The 21,931-nt window shown below is 48.5% G+C and overlaps 1 protein-coding gene and 1 long non-coding RNA gene across 3 annotated transcripts in view; one reads left to right on the top strand and one right to left on the bottom strand.

The window, feature by feature from the left end:
- The window catches only part of LOC137203761 (uncharacterized), a 28,044-nt gene extending 10,140 nt beyond the window's left edge, over positions 1–17,904 (top strand). Inside the window, exons 2-3 of the long non-coding RNA XR_010933285.1 lie at positions 12,197–12,311; positions 17,618–17,904. This is a non-coding gene — a long non-coding RNA (uncharacterized lncRNA). The remainder of the gene's footprint in view (positions 1–12,196; positions 12,312–17,617) is intronic.
- Positions 1–21,931, bottom strand: part of FAM222A (family with sequence similarity 222 member A) — a 54,743-nt gene that overhangs the window by 6,152 nt on the left and 26,660 nt on the right. Inside the window, exon 2 of one of the 2 annotated variants that reach the window (XM_067700517.1) lies at positions 19,978–20,109. The exons of the other annotated variant lie outside the window; for it this stretch is intronic. Coding sequence (XP_067556618.1) covers positions 19,978–20,059 — 82 coding nt within the window. The 5' untranslated portion in view covers positions 20,060–20,109. The remainder of the gene's footprint in view (positions 1–19,977; positions 20,110–21,931) is intronic. 2 annotated transcript variants of the gene reach the window in all.

Below are 21,931 nucleotides of genomic sequence, written 5' to 3'. Positions count from 1 at the left end.
GCGCCACCACCGGTGTTCAGTGCAATTGCACAGCCCCATTTTGGCAAACGTCATGACACAAAAAAGGCCTCACATGAAGGAAGCAGCCAGCCAGCTGTCTGTGGCAGGCTTCTATGCAGTGGCAAGGGTGGGGGGCAGCGCTCACGGGGTTAATGGGCAGAGAAGGGGACCCATGGCCCTGTGGGTCCCCCTGGGGAGCCCCAGGGCCCACCTTGCCTGGTTCCCCGAGTTGGCCAGGGCGCCCCAGCGAAGGTTCCATCGGCGCCTGGTGCATCGCCGCAGGCACCACGGCAGATTCTGACTGCCCTGGGCTTGTCCTGCTGCCCCAGCAGACTGGGCTCCCTGAGCTGGCTTGTTCAGTGCTGTCCCCACTGCCCACAGGACATGGAGTAGGAACTCAGGAATGTTGCGTTGAAGGAACGACGAGGCTGTGGCTAGAAGGACCCGTCCAGCCTGGGAGCCCCTGTTCACCGCCAGTCATGACACTTGGGAGAGTTGGTCCTGGGAGGAACTAAACCAGAGACAGCCCCGTGGAGAGATGCCTCCCCACAAGCCCGCATCCCCTGGGTGTCTCCTGAGCCCTCCCATGTGCAGGCACTGTCCTGGGCTTGGAGACGAGCAGCGGTCAAAGCAAACCAAAGTCCCCGCCCTCTCCGAGTTGATATCTAGTCGGGGGAGACAGACAATAACGTGTAATGCGTCCGGCAGCGATAGGCCCCGTGAACAAGGAGAGAGCAGGTGTCGTAGTTTATGTCCACAATTCTTTGGCGTTCCTCCCACAAACAGTGGAGGCTAATTTTCCTTTAAACATGAACTAACTAAGCGACTCGATTCTACTGAATAGAACGCGTGGTGACTGGTGACTATCGTGGCTCCGTGGCGCTGAGTGACTATATGGCTATCACTAAGTGGCAATGGTGACTATCGTGGCTCAGTCCTGAGGGCGTATGGCTGCCTCCTGGAGCTCCAGGTGGATCTGTCTCTCAGGAGGTCCATCCCTGGAGTCATGTCCATCCCCGCCATCATGTTCTGGGAAGCCCAGGCCACGTGGAGAGGCCATGTGTGGGTGTTTCAGCCAACGGCCAGCACCCACCACCCGATGTGTGAGGGAGCAGGCCTTCGGAAGATTCCAGCCCCAGCCCGGGTCTTCCTGCAAGGCCCCCTACCCCAGCCCTGTTCCCAGCGACATCACGGAGCAGAGACACCAACCCCATGGTGCCCTGTCCATAGTCCTGAGCATACGACAGAGCTGTGTGAGGCCGCTGAGCTTTGGGGTGATTTGTTACGCAGCCGTAGTCATCGGGATAGCAGGGCGTGGGGGACGGAAAGGGATGGGATGGAAGGGCGCCTCATTCGGACATGGCAGTCAGCGCAGAGGCTTCTCTGATAAAGCAGCTCTTCAGGACCGCGGAAGGAGGTACGGTGTGGGAGTGAGCCGCGTGGACGTCTGATGGGAGAGTGGTCCCGGCAGCAGAGGCTGAGGGGAGTGGATGGGTGCGCCGGGCGCAGCGGGGCCGGTGGGGGAAGGTCATAGGAGATGGACCGGAGAGGCAGGGGGCGCACAGAGCAAACAGGCTGGGCCTTGGGGCCATTGAGAGGACCTGGGCTTTGCTCCACAGGGGAGGGTTGGGAGCAGAGGAGGGACATGACCTGATGTGGGTTTTAATGGGACCCCTAAGGCTACTGGGTGGGAAACAGGAAGAAATCATCCCGGGAGCAGCCTGACTGTCCCTATGAGACAGAGCACCCAGGAGGCCCCTGGCAGAAACACACCTCGCTGGGCACTAACGCTTAGGGTGTTGGAAGGCTCTGATGATGCCGGGAAGCGGGTACAGTACAGGGATGCGGAAAGAGGTCACAAAGGGGGCTGTGTCTTCCTCCTTCCCTCTCGAACCAACACTTGAAGGAAAAAAGCCCTGGATGCCAACAGGGGCTGGCCTGGGAAGGAGGCATATTTTATTTCTTCTCTGTGCTTTTCTGTAATTGCCGGTGGCCAGCTACACCTGAGTATTGCTTTAGGGTGGGGGACAGGCACAGGCTCCCATTCCTCCCAGGGTGCTGCCTTTGATGTCTGCTTCAAAGCATCCTCCACTGCCCTTGGCCTTGAGCAGCCTGAGGCTCCCCGGCTCCCCATGTCATAGGGCAGCGTCTGCTCCTGGGCAGAGCACAGAGGGTGGTCGGCAGCCTTTTGAGAAGGAATCACGGTCAAATCCCAGCTCTGCCACACACTGGCTGTGTGGCCCTAGGCAGGCTGCTGCCCTCTCTGAGCCTCGGCTTTCTCTTGTGTAAAATGGGGATGATACTGCTGTTGCTGACGTTCGAGAGTTTTTGTGAGCACTGGAGAGGGTGCCTGCCTTCAGTGGGTGCCAAGGTTGTTGGTGATGAATTCACTGAAGCCCCTTCACTGCCTCCAGGCCCCCAGCTGCCTTGCCTTTCTCTGTAAAACCCTCCCGTGAGCCCCCCATTTGCGTGAAGTCTTAGCTGCTCAGGGTGGCATTCAGGCCACCTGGCCTTGACCTCCCTCTGCAGCGCCCCCCCACAGGCCCCTGGATGCCTGCACGGTGTCCCCGGGCCTCCTGTACATGCTGACCGCCCCCCTCTGTTGAGTGCCACCTCTGGGTCCGGCATCGCCCCAAACACCCGGGCCTCGCCCCTCTGCCAGCCCCGTGGAGGCCCTGGGAGGTGGGCCCTGGGTTCCAGAAGAGAAGGATAGGCATTCAAGGGACAGGACATCGGTGAGGGTTGCAGACGCAAATCCCTGAGTGGTCTGCTGACTGCTGGCAGACAGATGGGTTGCCAAGGAGCCAGAGCCCAGGTGGGGCAAGGACAGAGGTGGGCGGGGAAGGCGTGCCCTGCCCTGAGGTGTTCTCTTTTGGTTTTTTGTTTTATATTTTTTGGCCGCGCGGCATGTGGGATCTTACTTCCCTGACCAGGGACTGAACCGGCGCCCCCTCTGCATTAGAAGCACAGAGTCTTAACCACTGGACCCCCAGGGAAGTCCCCAGAGGTGTTCTCTTTTGAAACAGTGTTCAGACACCAGCAGGACACACCACACACCTGGTGGGCAGGTTGTGGCTTGTGGGCTGCCAGTTTGAGACCTCTGGTGGCAGAGCAACAATCTGTGAGCCAGGATTTGAGCCCCGGGCATCTGTGCCCCGGGACCCTGCTCTCAATCACTGGGCACCGTGGACACCATGGCTGGACCGGTTCTCTCAGGTTGACGCCGATGGCCTGGACACCCTGCTCGTCTAGTCTGTGTCCGTCTGTCTCCCCTGCCCCACACCCCGAGGAGAACTGCCCCATCTCTGGGTCCCCTCCAGTGCCTGATCTGGAAGGGTGAACCTGGGGTGGGGTGGAATTGTCCATGCAGTGCCCAGCACGCAGTAGGTGCCTGAATTACGTGCCAAGAGGATGAAGAAGAGGTGTTGCTTACACCCCCTGGTCTCAGCTGAGACACGGCCCCAGCCCCCATCCAGGCAGCCTTCCCTGCCTGCCCCCCAGCACTCCCCTGCTGTAGCTGTTGGCTTGTCTCCTGGGCTGGATTTGGAGTTGTCTGAGGGCAGGCCTTGCTTCTTCTCAGCACCCTGATGCCTAAGAGAATGTGTGGAACCGTGGCAGGTGCCCGGGAGCATTGCGTGAATGACGGTGCGGGGTCTAGCGAATCTCCCCCCATGAACTGGGCTGCCCCTGCCCCCCCGCCCCGGGCCATGGCCCCTGTGAAAGCCTTGTCGGGAAATGCGAAAGACTGCCTGGCTGGCTGGCGGTGCAGGCGAGCCGTCGCTGTCGTTAAGTTAATGTTATGGGCCTTTTACAGGTGTGTTAAATAGACGCAGTTATTAACAAGTACATTAAGCCAATTAAAAGCAGCCCTTTGAGTGGGATTTAATGTTGCTACAGGGAGACAGGAGAGTGGGCCTCAGTGGCACCCTGCCTTCCGGAAGCTGGAGGGGTGAGACTGGGGAGAGGTGAGCAGCTCGGATTCCGACTGGAGGCAGGCCATGGCCTTTTGACGCCCAGCTCAGCCACTTGCTGGGGGTGACCTGGGGCAGCCGCTGGACGTGAGCCTCAGTTTCTCGTCTGTAAGGGGCTGAAGGGGCGGGCGCATCAGGGGTTGCCGAAGTCAGCGTGATACTCTGTATGGGCAGGCACATGGTACCTGCCCATCAGGGGGCAGGTGGAGGTGGGAGGGGTGGCCAGGGCAGGACCCCAGCCCAGGATTCCTGCTCCCACGCTCCGGGCTTCTCTGTGCTGCCCCGGTGGCAGCCCCAGGTGCCCCCAGGCACCTACCAGCCAGACGCCAGTCCCTGTGCGGCTGAGTGCGGCTTCCTGCTGAGCCACTGCACGTCCCCACCACCCTGCCCCCGGCGAAGTTGTTCCCTTGGTGGACCTCAGACCTTCTGACTGTAAAATGGGGCCATTGATAACTGTAGCTTTCCTAGAGGAGGGGTGGGAGAACGAAAGGTGTGCCGGGCACCGGAGCACAGCAGGTGTTTGGTGAGTTTTTTTTCCTTGTTATGTTGCCACAGATTTTGCCTATCACCTCCTCCCTAAGGCTCAGGAACTGGACATGATCTGTGTTGAAACGGGGCTGGGGTGGGGTGTCCAGGACAGGAGGGGTCCCTGGGCCTGGGGCCTGGCCCCTGGCCCCAGCCCCCCGGGAGAAGCAGCCCGTATCCGCATTCCCCTTTGCTGCCGACACTGCCCTTGGAGGTGGCAGCCTTCTGAATGCTCAATTAACGTGACACTAATCAGCTGGTGGCACCAGCAGAATCCCTAATGAGGCTGTCCCGGAGGGGGGCAGGGGAAGGCGCTGGGCCGGGCAGACGCAGCTGTTCTCTGGCCTCTGCTGGGAGGGAGGCAGGGAGGGGAAGGGCGGTGGCCAGCCACCCTGACCTGCCTCCAGCCCGCTGCCCCGGTGGCAGCCCCAGGGCCTTGGAGGTCAGGCCCGGGTGTCATTCCAGGTGCCCCAGCTACCAGCTGGGGGTAGGGGAGTGGCCCCAGCTCCCTGGCCGCCACTTCTCCTAAGGGGACGGAGTGAGGATTAAACGAGGACGCGTGTCAGAAGGCCTGGTACATAGTGGTGCTCAGAGAAGGCTGGCTGCCTGCCTTCTAGCTCTTTCTGTGCCAGAGCAGGCAGTACAAGGTAGTGGTGGTCATTGGGCGCCGCACAAAGGGTCCTCTCATTCTCTAGGCATGTGTGTGTACACATGTCCAAGCTCACACACATGCTCAGATGCCTAGGGTCACACGTGTACATGCAGAGACTGGCAGGTGTTCGCAGGCACACGTACCCGTGTCTACATCCTCCTTCCCCACTGGAGCCCCAGCTAGAGCCCTGCGGCGGCCAAGGTGTCCCTCCCCGTAGGCAGGTCTGGGAGTACTTCAGTCCCTCCCCAGTCTGACTTTCCTGCACCTCGGTTTCCCTGGCCTTCTCCCTGACTGGGCTCAGTCTCTGGGAGCCCACCCCTCACTCTCTCCCAGGACGCAGCAATGTCCATCCCTCGCCCTGGGCTTTGCCTGTGTTCCCATCTCACCCTGCTGCATTGGCCATGATGCATGTGGGATCTTAGTTCCCCGACCAGGGATTGAACCTGCGCCCCCTGCTGTGGAAGCTCGGAGTCTTAACCACCGGACCACCAGGGAAGTCCCTGTCCCTCTGTCTTCGTGGCAGCTGTCTTTGCCCTTTGGAACTGCTGCCTCATCTCTCCCTCCTTTTGGCCATTTTCCTACTCCTGTCTGTCTCCGTCCACATCCATGCTGGTCTGACCCCCCCATCCCTTCCCTCCCCACTCCAGTCTCTGTCTCCAGTCCTTAGTCTCACCCCCTCCCACCCACCACTGGCTCCCTGCCCCTCCCCGTTGCTGTCTTTGTGCCACCACATCGTGGCTCTCTATTTAGGATACTGGTCTGTTTTAAGTGCTGAAGACATCCTCTCTCAGTTTGGGGGCTCATCTTGACTTTTTCCTAGAATTCCTGTTGATGTATGGTGTTGGGTAAGGCTCCAATGTCATTTACTCCATATGTATAACCAGTTGTCCCAGCACTGCATATTCATCCCCAGTGATCTGCAAGACCCAATTCATCCTAGATGGAGCTGGTAGTGTGTGGATCTATTTCTAGATGCTGTGCTCCATCCCCTGGTCCCCTCTTTCCCTTTGTTAGTCCCATGGTTTCAGCCTTAAGCCATGGCAGTACTGGCCCTTATACTTCTTTTTTTTTTTTTTAATTATTATTTATTTGGCCGAGTTGGGTCTTAGTTGCGGCACATGGGATCTTTCGTTGCAGCACGTGGGCTCAGTGGTTGTGGTGTGTGGGCTTAGCTGTCCGGCGGCACGTGGGATCTTAGTTGCCTGACCAGGGATCGTCCCCTGCATTGGAAGGCAGATTCTTAGCCACTGGACCACCAGAGAAGTCCCTGGTCCTTATACTTTTTCGTCAAAAGCACCTTGGCCATTCTTGGCCCTTTGTTCTTTCCTTATCAACTTCCACACCAGGTTTTCAAGTTATACACAGGATGGTCAGGATGTAGGGATTGGATTGAATTTTTTCCATATTGAATCTCTGTCCATGCACAGGACATATGTCTAAGTTTGTTCTGGTCTTTAAAAACTGTCATTATATAAACTTAAATTTTTCTCCATAGAGGTTATTTACCTCTTTTATCAATTTATTTTAGGTCCCTTAATAAATTGTAATAGTATCATAACTTAGATAAAATGGACAATTCCTACATAGACACAAACTACCAAAACTGACTTAAGAAGAAATAGAAAATCTGAATAGACCTATAACAAATAAAGATATTAAATTAGTGATCAAAACATTTACCCACAAAGAAAAGCCCAGGCCTAGAAGGCTTCACTGTTGAATTCTATAGAACATTTAAAGAAGAATTAATGCCAATTATTCCACAAACTCTTCTAAAAAAGAGACTAGGAGGGAACACTTGCAAACTAATTCTGTGAGACCAGTATTACCGTAATGTCAAAACCAGACAAAGACACCACAAAATAACTATAGACTAATATCACTTATGAATATGTACTTGGTCCTCCGTATCCACAGGTTCTGCATCCGTGGATTCAACCGAGGACCAAAAATTCCAAAAAGCAAAACTTGAATTTGCTGTGCACCAGCAACTATTTTCACAGCATTTACATCATATTTACAACTATCTACATATCATTTACATTATATTTACAAGTATTTACATAGTATTTACATTGTACTAGGTATAAGTAATCTAGAGATGATCTAAAGTATATTCAGGGGAATTCCCTGGTGGTCCAGTGGTTAGAACCCCACGCTTTCACTGCTGAGGGCCGGGGTTCAGTCCCTGGTCGGGGAGCTAAGATCCCACAGGCTACGTGGTGTGGCCAAAATAAGAAAAAAGGATATGCATAGATTATACACAAATACTATGCCATTTTATGTATCAATATAAGAGATTTGAATATCTGTGGATTTTTGTATCCATCGCCGGGGGGCAGGGGGGAGTCTTGGAGCCAATCTCCCATGGATACCATGACTGTACATGCAAAAATCAACAAAATACTAGCAAACTTAATCCAGTAATATATAAAAAGCATTATACACCATGACCAAGTGGGACTTATCCCAGGAATATAAAGTTGACTTAACATCCAAAACTCAATGAAATACACCATATGGATAGAATAAAGGACAACTACCACATGGTCATCTCAGTGGATGCAAAAAAGCATCTGATGTAACCTAAGGTACCTTCATGATAAAACATTCAACAAACTAGGATAGAAGGGACCTTCCTCAACTTGAGAAGGAGTATTTAGGAAAAATCCACAGATTATGTCACATTTAATGGTAAAAGACCAAATGCTTTCCCTCAAAAATTAGGAATAAGATTGCCACTTCTATTCAACATTGTACTAGAGATTCTAGCCAGGGTGATTAGACAAGAAAAAGTCATTCACATTAAAAAGCAAGAAATAAAACTGTCTCTCTTCATAGATGACATAATCTTGCACATAGAAAATCATATGAGGGCTTCCCTGATGGCTCAGTGGTTAAGAATCCGCCTGCCAATGCAGGGGAAACGGGTTCAAGCCCTGGTCCAGGAAGATCCCACATGCTGCGGAGCAACTAAGCCTGTGTGCCACAACTACTGAGCCTGCGCACTAGAGCCTGCAAGCCACAACTACTGAGCCCACGTGCCAACTACTGAGCCCATGTGGCACAACTACTGAAGCCCGCGCGCCTACAGTCTGTGCTCCTCAGCAAGAGAAGTCACTGCAACAAGAAGCCCGTGCACCGCAATGAAGACCCAATGCAGCCAAAAATAAATAAATAAATTAGCTTACAAAAAAAAGAGAAAATCCTATGAAATTCACTAAAAAAACTATTAGAATAAACAAGTTCAGCAAGTTTGCAGGATCAGTGTACAGAAATCAACTGTATTTCTATACATGCACAATGAACGGTCCAAAACAAAATTAAGAAAATGATTGCATATACAAGAGCATCAAAAAATAAAACTTAGAAGTAAATTTAACAAAAGAGCAAAAGTTACAATCTGAAAAAAAATTTTTTCAAAGAAATTAAAGAAGATTTAAATAAATGGAAAGACATCAGACATTCATGGATTAGAAGACTTAATATCAAGATGATAATATTCCCTACACTGCTGTACAGATCCAACACAGTCCCTATCAAAATCCCAGATGGCTTCTTTGCAGAAATTCACAAGCTGATCCTAAAATTCACGGGACCCAGAAGACCCAATACAATCTCGAAAAACAACAAAGTTGGAGGATTCACAATTTCTGATTTCCTGACTTACTACAAAGCTACAGTAATCATGACAGTGTGGCACTGGGATAAGGAAAAACATGTAGATCCAAAGAATTGAGAATCCAGAAATAAGCCCTCACGTTTATGGTAAACTGATTTTTGCCGAGGGAGCCAAACAATTCAATAGGGAAAGATTGGTTTCTTCAACAAATGGTGCTGGAATAAGCCACACGCGAAAGAATGAAGCTGGACCTTTCTTCACACCATACACAAAAGTTAACTCAAAATGGATCACAGACCTAAAAGTAAGAGCTAAAATTAGAAAACTCTTAGGCAAAAACAGGAGTAAATTTTCTTCCTTAATGTAGGGTTAGCAAAGCCTTTTTAGATACAACACCGAAAGCACAAGTGAAAAAACATTTTTTTTTTTTTTGGAAAAAGAAATTTTTACTTCATCAAAGTTAAAACCTTTTGTACTTCAAAGGACACCATGAAGAAAGTGATAAAGGCAACCCTAGAATGGGAGAAAATATTTGTGAATCATGAATCTGATAAGGAACTTGTATCTAGAATATATAAAGAACATTTACAACTTAATAAAAAGACAGCCCAATTTAAAAATGGGCAAAAGAGCAGAATAGACATTTCTTCAAAGAAGATATACAAAGGCCTATGTGCACATAAAAAAATGCTCAACATCCTTAGCCATTAGGGAAATGCAAATCAAAACTACAGTGGTACCACTTCATCTGCACTAGGATGGCTGGAATCAAAAAGATGACAAGTTTTGGTAAGATGTGGAGACACTGGAACCCTCATACACTGCTGGTGGGAATGTCAAATGGCGCAGCTGCTTTGGAAACCAATTTGGCAGGTCCTCAAAAACGTAAGCAAACAATTACCATGTGACCCAGCAATTCCACTCCTAGGTGCATATGCAAGAGAAATGCAAACATACGCCCACACTGAAAATTATATACAAATGTTCATAGCATTATTCATAATTGCCAAAAATGTGGAGATGACCCAAATGTCCATCAGTTGATACGTAGGTAAACAAAACGTGGCATGTCCATACAATGGGATATTATTCGGCACTAATAAGGATGAAGTACTGATGCATGCTACAACACGAACCTTGAAAACATTAAGTTAAAAAAGCCATACATAAAAGCCCACGTATGACATGATTTCATTTATATGAAATATCCAAAGTCGGTAAATCTAGAGAGACAAAGTAGTTTAGTGGTTGCTTAGGGCTGTGAGGGGGCTGAGGGGTAGCTGGGCAGTGACCGCTATTGGCTATGGGGTTTCTTTTGGGGGTGAGGAGAACATGGTCTGGAAGTTCATAATTGGTGATGGTTAGACAACTGTGAATTTATGCTAAAAAGAATTCACTAGTATACTTTTAATGGGTGAGTTGTATAGTCCCTGTTACCATATATGTAAAACTGTCCCCACCCCCAAGTGAAATAGTATCTTTTTGTAATACACATTTTCCAACTCTTTGTTATAGATACAGAGCTGGCAAACTACCATCTGCAGGCCAAATGTAGTGCGCAACCTGCTTTTGTAAATAAAATTTTATTGGAACCCAGCCATGCACACTCATTTCTGTGCGTCTGTGGCAGTTTTCGCACCACGATGCCGCAGAGCTGAGTAGCTACAATAGACACTGTGTGGCCTGCGAGGCCGAATATCGGCTCTTTACAGAAGAAGTTTGCCCACTTCTGCTGTAGAGGAATGAAATTGCATTTGTATGTTGATATTCTTTTTTTTTTAATTTTTTTCTATTATTCCACTTTTATTTTTTAAAAACTTTGTTGAAATGTAGTTGATTTACAATGTTGTGTTAGTTTCAGGTGTACAGCAAAGTGATTCAGTTATGCGTGTGTGTATATATATACATATATATTCTCTTTTAGATTCTTTTCTATTATAGGTTATTACAAGATATTGAGTATAGTTCCCTGTGCTGTACAGTAGCTCCTTGTTGGTTATCTACTTTATGTATTGTATGTTGATGTTCTGTCTGCAAATCTTGCTGAATTCTTGTTCTCTTGAGGTTTCTATGCAGACAGTCTGACTTCTTTCTAATCTTTAAAACTTGTTATTTATTATCCCGTCTTACTGAGATGGCCAGGACCTCTGTACAGTGTGGGAAGGCAGTGATTTGGGTCTCTGTCCTCCTCTGATTTTATCAACACTTGGGTTGGTTTGTGGTGGACTGTGGTTGTATCCTCCGTAATAGAAGAAGGAAGTTGCCTGCCGTCCTAGTTTGCTAAGAGCTTATTTTTATTCATTCAATCGTAAAAGGAGGCTAACTCCATCCGGGCCTGTCCTGGCTGTCACCTCTGAGCGTCTCTCCTCTCCTGGGCTCGGTTCCGAGGCGGGGGTGGCCCTGGACCATCCCTCCATCCCCGGGGCTGTGCTCAGCAACAGCTCTGTAATTGAATCTGCGGTGCGGCCAGCGGTGGGTTTTTAATTTTATTGGAATTTTAAATTGCTTTGTTTCTTCCTTATTTTATTAGTGTTAGTGGAAGCAGCTGCACCTGCAGGAATGCTTGTGGGGCTATGGCCCACAGGGGCAATGGCGCCAGCCTTTGGGGCTGGGGGCATTGAGCAGGAGTCAGGTGAGGAGGGGTGGGCGTTGGGGAGAAGCTTCATCTGTGAAGATGCGAGGGATGGGCTGGGGAACCTCTTATCCCTTTGTGGGTATGGGTGTGGGGAAAGGGGTCCTACCCTCTGGGGGAGATGGGGGCAGGTAAAGGGTTTGAGTCTGCTGCCAGGCCCTGGGGATTATCTCCTTTTCTTCTTATTCCCACATCACAGCGGAGGAAACTAAGGCCTAGAGAGGGCCAGTCCGTCATTTGCCCAAGACCACACATACGTCCCATTCAGGGCACAGCCAGGATTTGACCCCCCAGGCCATCTGGTCTCAAAGCCTGTGTCCTGGGGGCTCCTGGGGAAGAGAGCAGGACAGTCACTCAATCCTCATCTTCAGAGGACCAGCCTGAGGCACAGAGAGGCTGCGTCCCTCACCCAGGGTCCGGCAGAGCGAGGCTGGACGCTCACACCAGTCTCCTAGGGTAGCTGCCACGGCCCCTCCCGCCCTGGATGACAGGTCCCTGAGTCTACCCCTGCACCAGCCAAGCCCCCGTGGTGCCTCTCTGCCTGGCCCATACTTTTAGCGGCGTGTAACTCAAAGTTTGTGTATCAAAACCATGATGAGAAAGTCAAATATTTATTAGGGGCACAGTCCTGAGCAGCTGAGAACAGGCTTCTGTCCCAGGGATGGGTGGGTGGGTCCTGTTTGGGACCCAGGGACTCTACCCAGCTGGGAGTAGCCCAAGATCTTAGGCCTGAGGTAGGGAAGGGGGATGGACTTTGCCTCCCGCCACATCTTTTTCCCTTTCTTTTTCTCCAGGTCACTTTCTCCGGTTAGCTGGAACAGGCTACAACAGCCAGCCACCTGGGCTCCTGGACACGTGGCTGCCCGTACCCCCGGCTCGGCCACCTGCCTGACCTCAGGTCCTAGAGAGGTAAACAGCCATTTCTGGTTCACTGACTATGTTCTGGGCGCTTGTGGAGGTCAGTCCTCGTGCAGCCCAGTGTAGTCAGGCAGCGCTGATCCCATTTCACAGGAAGAAGAGGGAGGGGGGGCTCAGACCAGGCCACGTCTTCTCCCCACCGGTTTTTTGACATTATTATCACAGATGGTCAGAGCTGGATGGCTTCTTAAGTCCATCTGATCTGACCCCTTGCTTTACAGAAGGGAGAATGCAGGCCCCAGGAGGCCAACTGACTCATCCAAGGTCACGCTACATGTGGCCCAGTCGAGACCTTTCTCCCTTAGTGAGAAACAGCATAGCCCAAGGTCTGGTCACAAAGCTCAGGGCCAGCCCTTCCTGTCTCGGTTCTGCCTGGGGGCCACAGGGACAAGAGGGTCAGCCTAGGCCTGAATGCTCGGGAGTCTTTCCAGGCCTTGACCAGGCAGCAGGGCACCCAATTCAATTTGCTTATCTCCCTTCTTGCCGCCCTCTCTCCTGTGCTCTTCAGTTACAGGCAGAGTCAGTGTCTTTTCCAATAAGTGCAAAGATGTCAAAGGGTCTGAGTGGGCAGGGGAAGCAGGACATCCTTGGTGGCCCTCCACATTCTCTAGTTCCGGCCTTGAGGCAGGAAGGAAGGACCGGCCCAGGTCATTGTGCCCAGCCCTTATCTCCAGCCAGTTGGCAGCAGAGGGCAAGGCAGGAAACACTGGCACCTGGACAGTGGCAATCAGAGGTTAAAATGCACAGATCCTTTAAGCCAGCAAGCCCATCCTGGAAGAAGTTTTTGCACAGATATGCGTACGTGTACGAAGTTGATGTTCATTACAGCACCGTTCAGAATAGCAAGAGACTAGAAACAACCTAAATGTCCATCAACAGGGAGATGGTTAAAATGTTATATTCATCTGTACAATGGAATACGAGGGTACTCTGTCAGGTGAGGAATAATCTCCAAGACACATCGGTAAGAAAAAAGGCAAGGAGCTGAGAAGTATGTCGGGGTGCAAATGTTTACATAAAAGGTATTTACTGCCCCTCCTATGTGCATGCATTTTTCAGGAGGGTATTTAAGAAGCTGCTAATGCTGGTTTCCTCTGGGAAGGAGAGTTATTTTTCACTGTAAATTCTCATGCCTTCTGAATTATGTGCCACGGACAATCTATTCAGTGAAGTATCTAATTTTATAAAAGAGAACGTGTTCTCCCTGGAGGCCATGTAAAGGAGGGAAGGGGGCTGTGCATGAAAAACATTTTTCCTTGGAACCGAAGGCCCTTCCAGATTATCTGTCATTGTTCTATTTTTGATGAGGCAGACATGTATTCTGTAAACCCCTATCTCTGAAAGAACACCCTCAGAGGACCTTCAGTTCTGAGGATGTTGATATAACATCTTAGGTCCCCCTTGTCTTTCTGGAAATACCCTCCAGAGGCAAGTAATCAAAATTGAACCAGCACAGGACCTAATCAAAATATATAAGAAAAGGGAAGGAAAGGCAAGTTATAAGTAATGGTTGGCAAATAAACACTTCCCATCAGAAAAATGTGGCCACAGAAGAGATGAAGATTATGGCCAAATATTTCATTGTGAAGGAAACAATGTAGTAAGCAACTGTTTCCATAACGCAGAAATGCAAAGAGTAGGAGGAAAAAACTATTATAAAAGGAGAAATGGAATGAGCACAGGGAGAAAAAAAGTGGATGAAAAGTGATCAAAATGAAAGGGAAATAGGGAGTCAGAAAGGCGTAATTAGAAGAGGGTACATAGGGAAGATGGGCAAAAGACAGCCAATCTGTGCTTAACTAGAGTCCCCAAAAGAAGGAAAGTGAAATAATACAAGCCTTGGAACTGCCTGTCGAAAGGCACAGATGTTCCAGGAGAAACAGACTCTGAAGGGTCAAGCTCAAGACACAGGCTAGTAAAGCAATGGCATGAAAGATGTGGAAAGATCAAAATGAAATATAAAGGAGGAGGGCTCAGGCTTCAACTTCTCCGTGGCAACATTCAACATAAGAAAAGAACAGAACAAGGTCTACAAAAATCCTCAAGGAAACAAAGTGACCCAGGAATTATTTTATTTTATTTTTTTTGTTTGTTTGTTTGTTTTTGTGGTACGTGGGCCTCTCACTGCTGTGGCCTCTCCCATTGCGGAGCACAGGCCATGGCTCACAGGCCCAGCTGCTCCGCGGCATGTGGGATCTTCCCGGACCGGGGCACGAACCCGTGTCCCCTGCATCTGCAGGCGGACTCTCAACCACTGCGCCACCAGGGAAGCCCCCAGGAATTATTTTTTTGCTCATTCAAGTAGAAAGTCGACAGACCATTCTGAATGTGCGGGAATTCCAGGAGTGTTGTTCACAGGAGGCCTTAAGCCGTAGACTAAAGGGCAACTTCAGATGGTGGAAAAATAAGGCAAAAGAACTGGTGATGAGCATGGACCCTGTTTATCTAGGAGACTGAGATGGATAGAACTGTGGGAGTGTGGTGATGTAACCAGATGTTAACATCACAAGCCCTAGGAGTAAAGTAATGGTATCACTAAGAAGAGAGGGGATGGGGAAAGAGGGCAACAGTAGTATAAGTACACAGGTGTCCTCATTCTTAATAGCTGGGATCAAAAGATATTTAAAGCTGATGTCAGTTAATAGAGGTTTAAAAGGATGAAGTGAATGCTGAGAAAGTGCTGTAGGGAGAAAAAGGAAATACACTAATTTCATCATTTTGTTCATTTTAGGGTAGATGGAATAGATGCTGTTACAAAGAGATAAAAAAATTAGGGGATTATTTAATGCTACACCACTAGAACAAGAACAGCAGCCTTCCCTATGAGTAGTAGGTACACAAAGCAGAGAACTTAGATCACACAGGGAAAGACTTTTCAAAGCAATTAAAACAAAGCACAGCATGACTGAACTAATACCAGACATCTGTTATATCAATAAATGTAAATGGCCTAAACTCTATTAAAAATTTTTTAAAAGGCATTCAGATTGGATCACAAAGCTTAATTCAACTCTATACTATATGAGTCACATCTAAACAAAGTAATTCAGAAAGGTTGAAATAAAAGGACTGGCAAAGGTTTCAAGAAAAATGTGAATTAAAAAAGCATCTTAATAGGCAGTTACCATCTTAATAGGTAAGATTGAATCCAGGCCAAAAAGTATTAAATACAGCCAAGAAGGATGCAGTTCACTATGGAGATTTAAGGTACTAATACCTGTGCATTAAATTCCATTGCATCTTGGATACACAAGACCTAACTAATGTAATTAACAGGGTAGATATAACTGGTTAACACCAAACTCTGAATCCCGGAAACAAAGCCACATCTTTTCAAATTCCCATAAAAAGTCACAAAAATCACCGGAGATTGTATCACAAAGAAAACTTCACTAAAGTCCAAAAAAGTAGAAATCATAGATAGCATTCTCTGATTACAATGCAATAGAACGGGAAATAACAAAATACAAAGGCACCTACTACCTGGGTGGACAGATGGAACTCAAATGAGCCTGAAGCCAAAGAAGAAGAAATCAAAGCCAAAGTTGTAAAGTTATCTAGAAAATACTGATAATAAAAACACATGCTAGAACCTACAGGATACAGCTAAAGCAGTGCTGAGAGAATTCACAGCCTTAATTTTCCTTTTTTTCTTGTTTAGCAGTATAAAGATTTAAGCCTCTCAAGACATTTTTTAAAAAGGAAAGCAGGAAGAAGATTTTAATAAAGATAAATGCATAAATTAATGAATTAGGAACCAGAAAAGGGTAATTACTAATAAATGGATCCTAAAGATGGTTCTTTGGGAAAGGGGGGTAGATAACCTCATTAGCTAACTAACCTAATCAAGAAAATGCGGAGGGGAGCACACACAAAATATACAATATAAGAAAGAAGGGTGAAGTAATCACTTAAAAGAATTTATTTTGTGCAACCTCATGCAAATAAATTCAAAATGGGTACTTTTCTAGAGAAACATAATTTACCAAACTCATTCAAGAACAATTAGATCGATCATTACAGAAGAAATAGAGAACATTATCTCAGAGTTACCCAGCCCTCCATCTCCCAAATAAATACACTAGCCCAGACTGCTTCATGAAGGATCAAACAATCTTTAAAGAACAGATAATCCATTTCTACTTAAGCTGTTATAAAGCACAGAGGAAGAAGGAAAGCCTCCATTGTCTTTATGAAGCAAATGTAACACTGATAGCAAAACCCAACAAAAACTCTTCCAAAAAAAGAAAACTAAAGACTATTCTCACTGATGAAATTGAGGCAAAACTCCTAAACAAAATATAAAATCCAATTCTATGGTGTGTTATAATGTAATATTTATCGTGACCACGTGGGAACCAACCAGGAATGCAAGGATGGTTCAATATAAAGAAATCTATATCATTATTCATATTAACAGAACAAAGAAAAAACCCATATGATCAGTTTCACAGACATTGAAAAGTCATTTGGTAAAGTTCAGATTCCATTCTTGATTTTTAAAGTTCTCAATAAAATAGGAATAGATGGACACTTATTTAACCTGATAAAATATCTGCCCCTAAACCAGCATTCTGTGTAATAAGGAAATCCTAGAAGCTTCTCAAGGGCAAAGACAAAGCAAAAATGTCTACTGTCACCACTATTATTTTTCACTGTGCCAGGGATAGTAGACAACACTAATAAATAAGACAAAGAAATCAAGGTATAAAACTTGCAAGGGGCTTCCCTGGTGGTGCAGTGGTTAAGAATCCGCCTGCCAATGTAGGGGACACAGGTTCGAGCCCTGGTCCAGGAAGATCCCACATGCCGCGGAGCAACTAAGCCCGTGCACCACAACTACTGAGCCTGCACTCTACAGCCCGTGAGCCACAACTGCTGAGCCCGTGTGCCACAACTACTGAAGCTCGTGCGCCTAGAGCCCGTGCTCCACAATGGGAGAAGCCATCGCAATGGGAAGCCCGCGTACCGTAACGAAGAGTAGCCCCCGCTCGCCGCAACTAGAGAGAGCCCACGCTCAGCAACGAAGACCCAAGGCAGCCAAAAATAAAAATAAATAAATTTATCAACAACAAAAAAATTAACTTTCCAGAGGAAGGAAACTTTAAAAATGTGTAAGATCTAAATGAAGAAAATACTAAAACATTCCTGAGGGACACAAAAGAAAGTCTGAACAAACAGAAAGGTATAGATCATGTTATTGGAGGGAAAGACATCATAAAAATGTCATTTCTTCCTAATTTATAAATTGCATGCAATCCCAGTAAAAACCCAAACAGGATTTTGTTCTTACCTAGATAAGTTGATTCTACAGTCCAGACAGAAAACTAATGGAACAGCCAAGGAATTTCTGCATAAGAGGATGGTGAATAAGAAGCACCAGCAAATATTAAAATGTTTTATACACATGCTTACAGCATGGATGAACCTTGAAACACTATGCAGAGAGAAAGAAGCCAGTCACAAAAGGCCACATACTGTATGAGTCCCTTCCTAGCAAAGTCTGAAACAGGGGAATCTATAGAGAAGGGAGGAGCCAGGGGGATGAGGGAGTGGGTAAGGGATTTCTTCTGAGGTGATTAAAATGCTCTAAAATGAACTGTGGTGATGGATGCAAAGTTCTGTAAATACACTAAAACCACTGAACGGTACACTTCAAATGGGTGGATTGTATGGTACGTGAATAATATCTCAATAAAGCCATTAAAAATGTTTAAATGTGTTATAATGCTACAACAATGAAAACAGTATTGCACTGATATTTGAATACACTTGCATCCATACCCCACACTTTGCACCAGATAAATTATCAAATAATCAAAGATCGTATATTTTAAAAATTAAACCAGAGAAGAACTAGAAGAATCCCTGGGGACACCTTTTTTTTTATTTAAAAATAATCTCAGCATGAGAAAGGACATTCTAAGTATGACACAAAATCCAAAGGCCATACTTCAAAAAACTCGTCCATGGCAGAATCAAAGACAAATGACAATTTGGGGGAAACATCTGCAATTCATGACAGACAGAAGTCTAATGCCATCATATACAAAGAGCTCCTATAAATTAATAAGGACAAAACCCAATGAGAAAAATAGATCAAGAAGATGAAGAGATCAGTCAGTCAAACCACATCCATCAAAATTACAAAAGCACATACCTTCGACCCAGTATTTCTTCTTGTAGAAATTTATGCTGTAGTTTATTCACACCTTTGTGACATACCCAGTGACAGAGTTTGTTGCTGCATTGCTTGTAATGGCAACAGGTTGGGTATGTTCTTCTTAGGGGACTGGTCAAATAAATTATGGATCATCCGTGCTATGAAAAACTATATGGCAAAAGAATGAGGAAGCTCTTTAGAGGCTGACATATAGGATATACTGCTAAGTGAAAAAGTGAGGGGTAGGACAGTGGATAAAATATGTATATACACACATTTGCTTGGATGTGCATAAAACGTCTTCTGAGAGGACACACAACAGCGGGGAGAGGAGGAGTTTTATCTCTACACCCCTTTATTCCTTTTGAATACTGGACCACGTGAGTATATTACCATGTCTGAAGATAAAATACATATTAAAAAAGCAAAAAGCAACAACGTAAACACTGTAAATGGCAACCACTCCTGCACTATAGGACAGAGGCAATAGGAAAGGGTGGGGACTGTGGTGAACTGGAGATGGGTGTCCCCTTTAAAGAGGCAATAGTTACATTCTAACCAATAGCTACAGGACAGGAACACAGGCTTATGTTACCAGATCCTCTGATTTGTGTTCGAGACACACTACATCCAGATTTTTATACAAACCTCTCCGTTTTTAAATGTGTCTAAATACTTGGGGAAAAAAAACAAACAAACAACCTATGGTGGTTAAAAATAATCAGATCAGAGGGTTTGGGAGCCCTGTCCTGGATGGTAAAGGAGGACAGACCCTTGGAGGTTACCAAGTCCAGCTCCCTAATGGCCCAGAGAGGGAAAAGACATGCCCAAGATCACCCAGCAATTCAGGCCGCAAGCTGGGATCCCATTCAGGACTACAGTGAACTTTTGAACAACGTGGTGGTTAATTCAGGCATAACTTACAGTTGGCCCCGCATATCCTCGATTCCTCCATACCTGCGATGGAGATACCTCCATATCTTCAACCAACCACGGACCCTGTAGTGCTGTACTATTTACTACTGAAAGAGATCCACCTGTAAGTGGACCTGCACAGTTCAAACCTACATTGTTCGAGGGCTGGCTGTGTTTGCTTCCCCGTCATCCTCTCTGCTGATGCAGAGGGAGACAGGACACACAGTCAGGTCACAGAAGAAGTGCTGGGGTCGGGGCCATGGTGCTGGTAGTGGTCAGAGAAGGCTCCTGGGGAGGAGGTCACACCCAGTGGGAGTCAGCCAGACCAAGGGAGTGGGGAGGGGCCCCAGGGAGGCAGCACAGCCTGGGCAAAGGCCTGGGAGAACACGGACGGTCCAAAGCAGGGTGGTGGTGGGCAGATATGCCGGAGCGTGGACGGCTTTCCCCGCCTGGGAGCTGCCCTGCGAGGGCCCGAGGTGGGGAAAGCTTGGTGTGTCCAGGAGAGAGGCAGCCCTGTGGACTGCGGGGTGGGCAGAGGAAGGGGTGGGGCTAGGGCCATAAGGAGGGCGTGTCACTCACACTTGCGCAGCTCCAGGCTCTTTGTCGGGCAGGCCAGGTGTTGGCCGGGGGCGTTCTGGGTCCTCTGCAGGCAGGCCAGCATGGCTGAGCTGGGGGCCCGCGGCGGGGGGGACGCGCTCTGCGGCAGGGGCCCTGTGAGGAGGGAGAGGAGGTGCTGGTCACCGGGGCTGCTCTGTGCCCACCTCCCCCCTCCCCGCCCAGCCCTGCTCACTGTGTGGGCCACCTCCTCCAGGGGGCTTCCCGACGCCCCCAGGCCTGCTCAGACCCTCTCCCCCTTCGTGTTCCCCCAGCAGGCCATCCTTCCAAGAGTGGTGGCCTCCAGCTCTCTTGTAACCGCCTGCCAGCAAATCCGTACCAACCTCCCCGCCCCCAACCTTCAGCCTTGAGCTCATCAAGGGCAAAGACCCCATCTGGTCATTTTGGGAACCAACATGGAAGGGTGCCCGGGAATGGCCAGTGGGCGAATGGGTGTCCCCACTTATTCAGGTGATGGTCTGCCCTCATCCCCGGCCTGGAGACTTCTCACAGCGCCCCTGGAGGGGAGATGCCCGGGATGGTGTCCCCGGGAGAACCAGAGGTGACCTGTGCTGAGCCCTGAGCCCAGGCCCCGAGGGCCATCAAGGCCCCCTGACCGAGTGCCCTACTCCGAACGGAAAGGGCAGGGCCACCCAGGGCAGCTCTGCCAGGCTGGGGCGAGGTCCCCCATGGGCAGCAGCTCAGATGTGGCTCCACACAGGTCCACCTGTGCTCATTCACCCAGATTCACACAGAAACGAGCATCTTTATCTTCACAGAACCCACTTTTCCGAGAACCCAGAGCCCCCGAGGGGCAGGGTGACACAGCCTGCCCTGGATGGATGGGGAGAGGGTGGGAGGTCTCCTGCCAGGGTCAGGGTAAGGAGAAGGCGGGCTCAACCCTGGACACTACTGATGTCCACCCAGCCTGGGCGCCCCATGCCCACCCTGTCCTGCTCCCACACCACCACCACTGCCAAGGCCTGAGCCACCAAGCTGGGCTGGGTTGAAAAAAGAAGAAAGCGGAGGGGAGGGTGTGTTGAAGGGGAAGAAAGAGAAGTTATTTAACACTAAACAGGTGTCTGGAGCCCTAAATTCTGCCGCTTTCTTCTAATAATGAAGTATTCATGAGGAAAAGCCTTTTTTCACTACTTTCTTAAGATACTAATTTCACAACAAGCTCCTTGTTACGGCGCAATTATTCCAATCTTGTATTTCCCCGAGACGGGTGCAGCCTCCTGTCTGTCCTGGACTCCCGGTAAATGAAAGACAATCACGTACCCACCTTTCATTATGCTCTATTTTACTTTCAGCAAAGGTAGCCTGAAAGAAATGATTTACTCTGAAAGGGACTTTTATTCAGTTTCAAAACCAATTTTCTCCTATTACTGTCTCAGAAAAAAAAAAAAAAGAGAGAGAAAGTGGGGGTGGATGGGGGAGGGTCGGTGGTTCTCATGCGCCACGCGCCCAGTCGCCAGCCTTAATGCAGCGATGCAATGAAAGATCTGGTATCCACTTCCTGGCTTTGATTTCTGGTAATTTTAAAATATGCCATTACAATCAGGCAGAAATTATACAGTTTAAAAAGGGAATGAAGTAGGGCTATTGCAGGGATGAAAGCCCTTGACTGCGGGAACGAGGCGCCGCTCCCTGGGGACGCGGACAGCGGGAGCGGGCCATGCTGGGGCCCTTTGGGACACACCCGTACACATGGGGGCAGCCGGCCCCCCTGGACACCTGGGGACACGTGGACATGCATCCCGGACATGCTCGCTGCATATGTTTTCCTGCAGGTGGGCACACCCCGTCATACCCTCGCCCACCCCGAATGACACGCTCCTCTGGCACCTCTCAGCATACGCGGGAAGTGCACGGACACGCAATCTTGTGCCCATCTGGAAGGTAAGAGGCCTGTGCTGACCCTGGCAGCCCGGCCCCT

Source organism: Pseudorca crassidens, chromosome 12 (assembly GCF_039906515.1).
Source record: "Pseudorca crassidens isolate mPseCra1 chromosome 12, mPseCra1.hap1, whole genome shotgun sequence".
Classification (NCBI taxonomy): domain Eukaryota; kingdom Metazoa; phylum Chordata; class Mammalia; order Artiodactyla; family Delphinidae; genus Pseudorca; species Pseudorca crassidens.
This window is presented reverse-complemented; position numbering and strand designations above follow the sequence as displayed.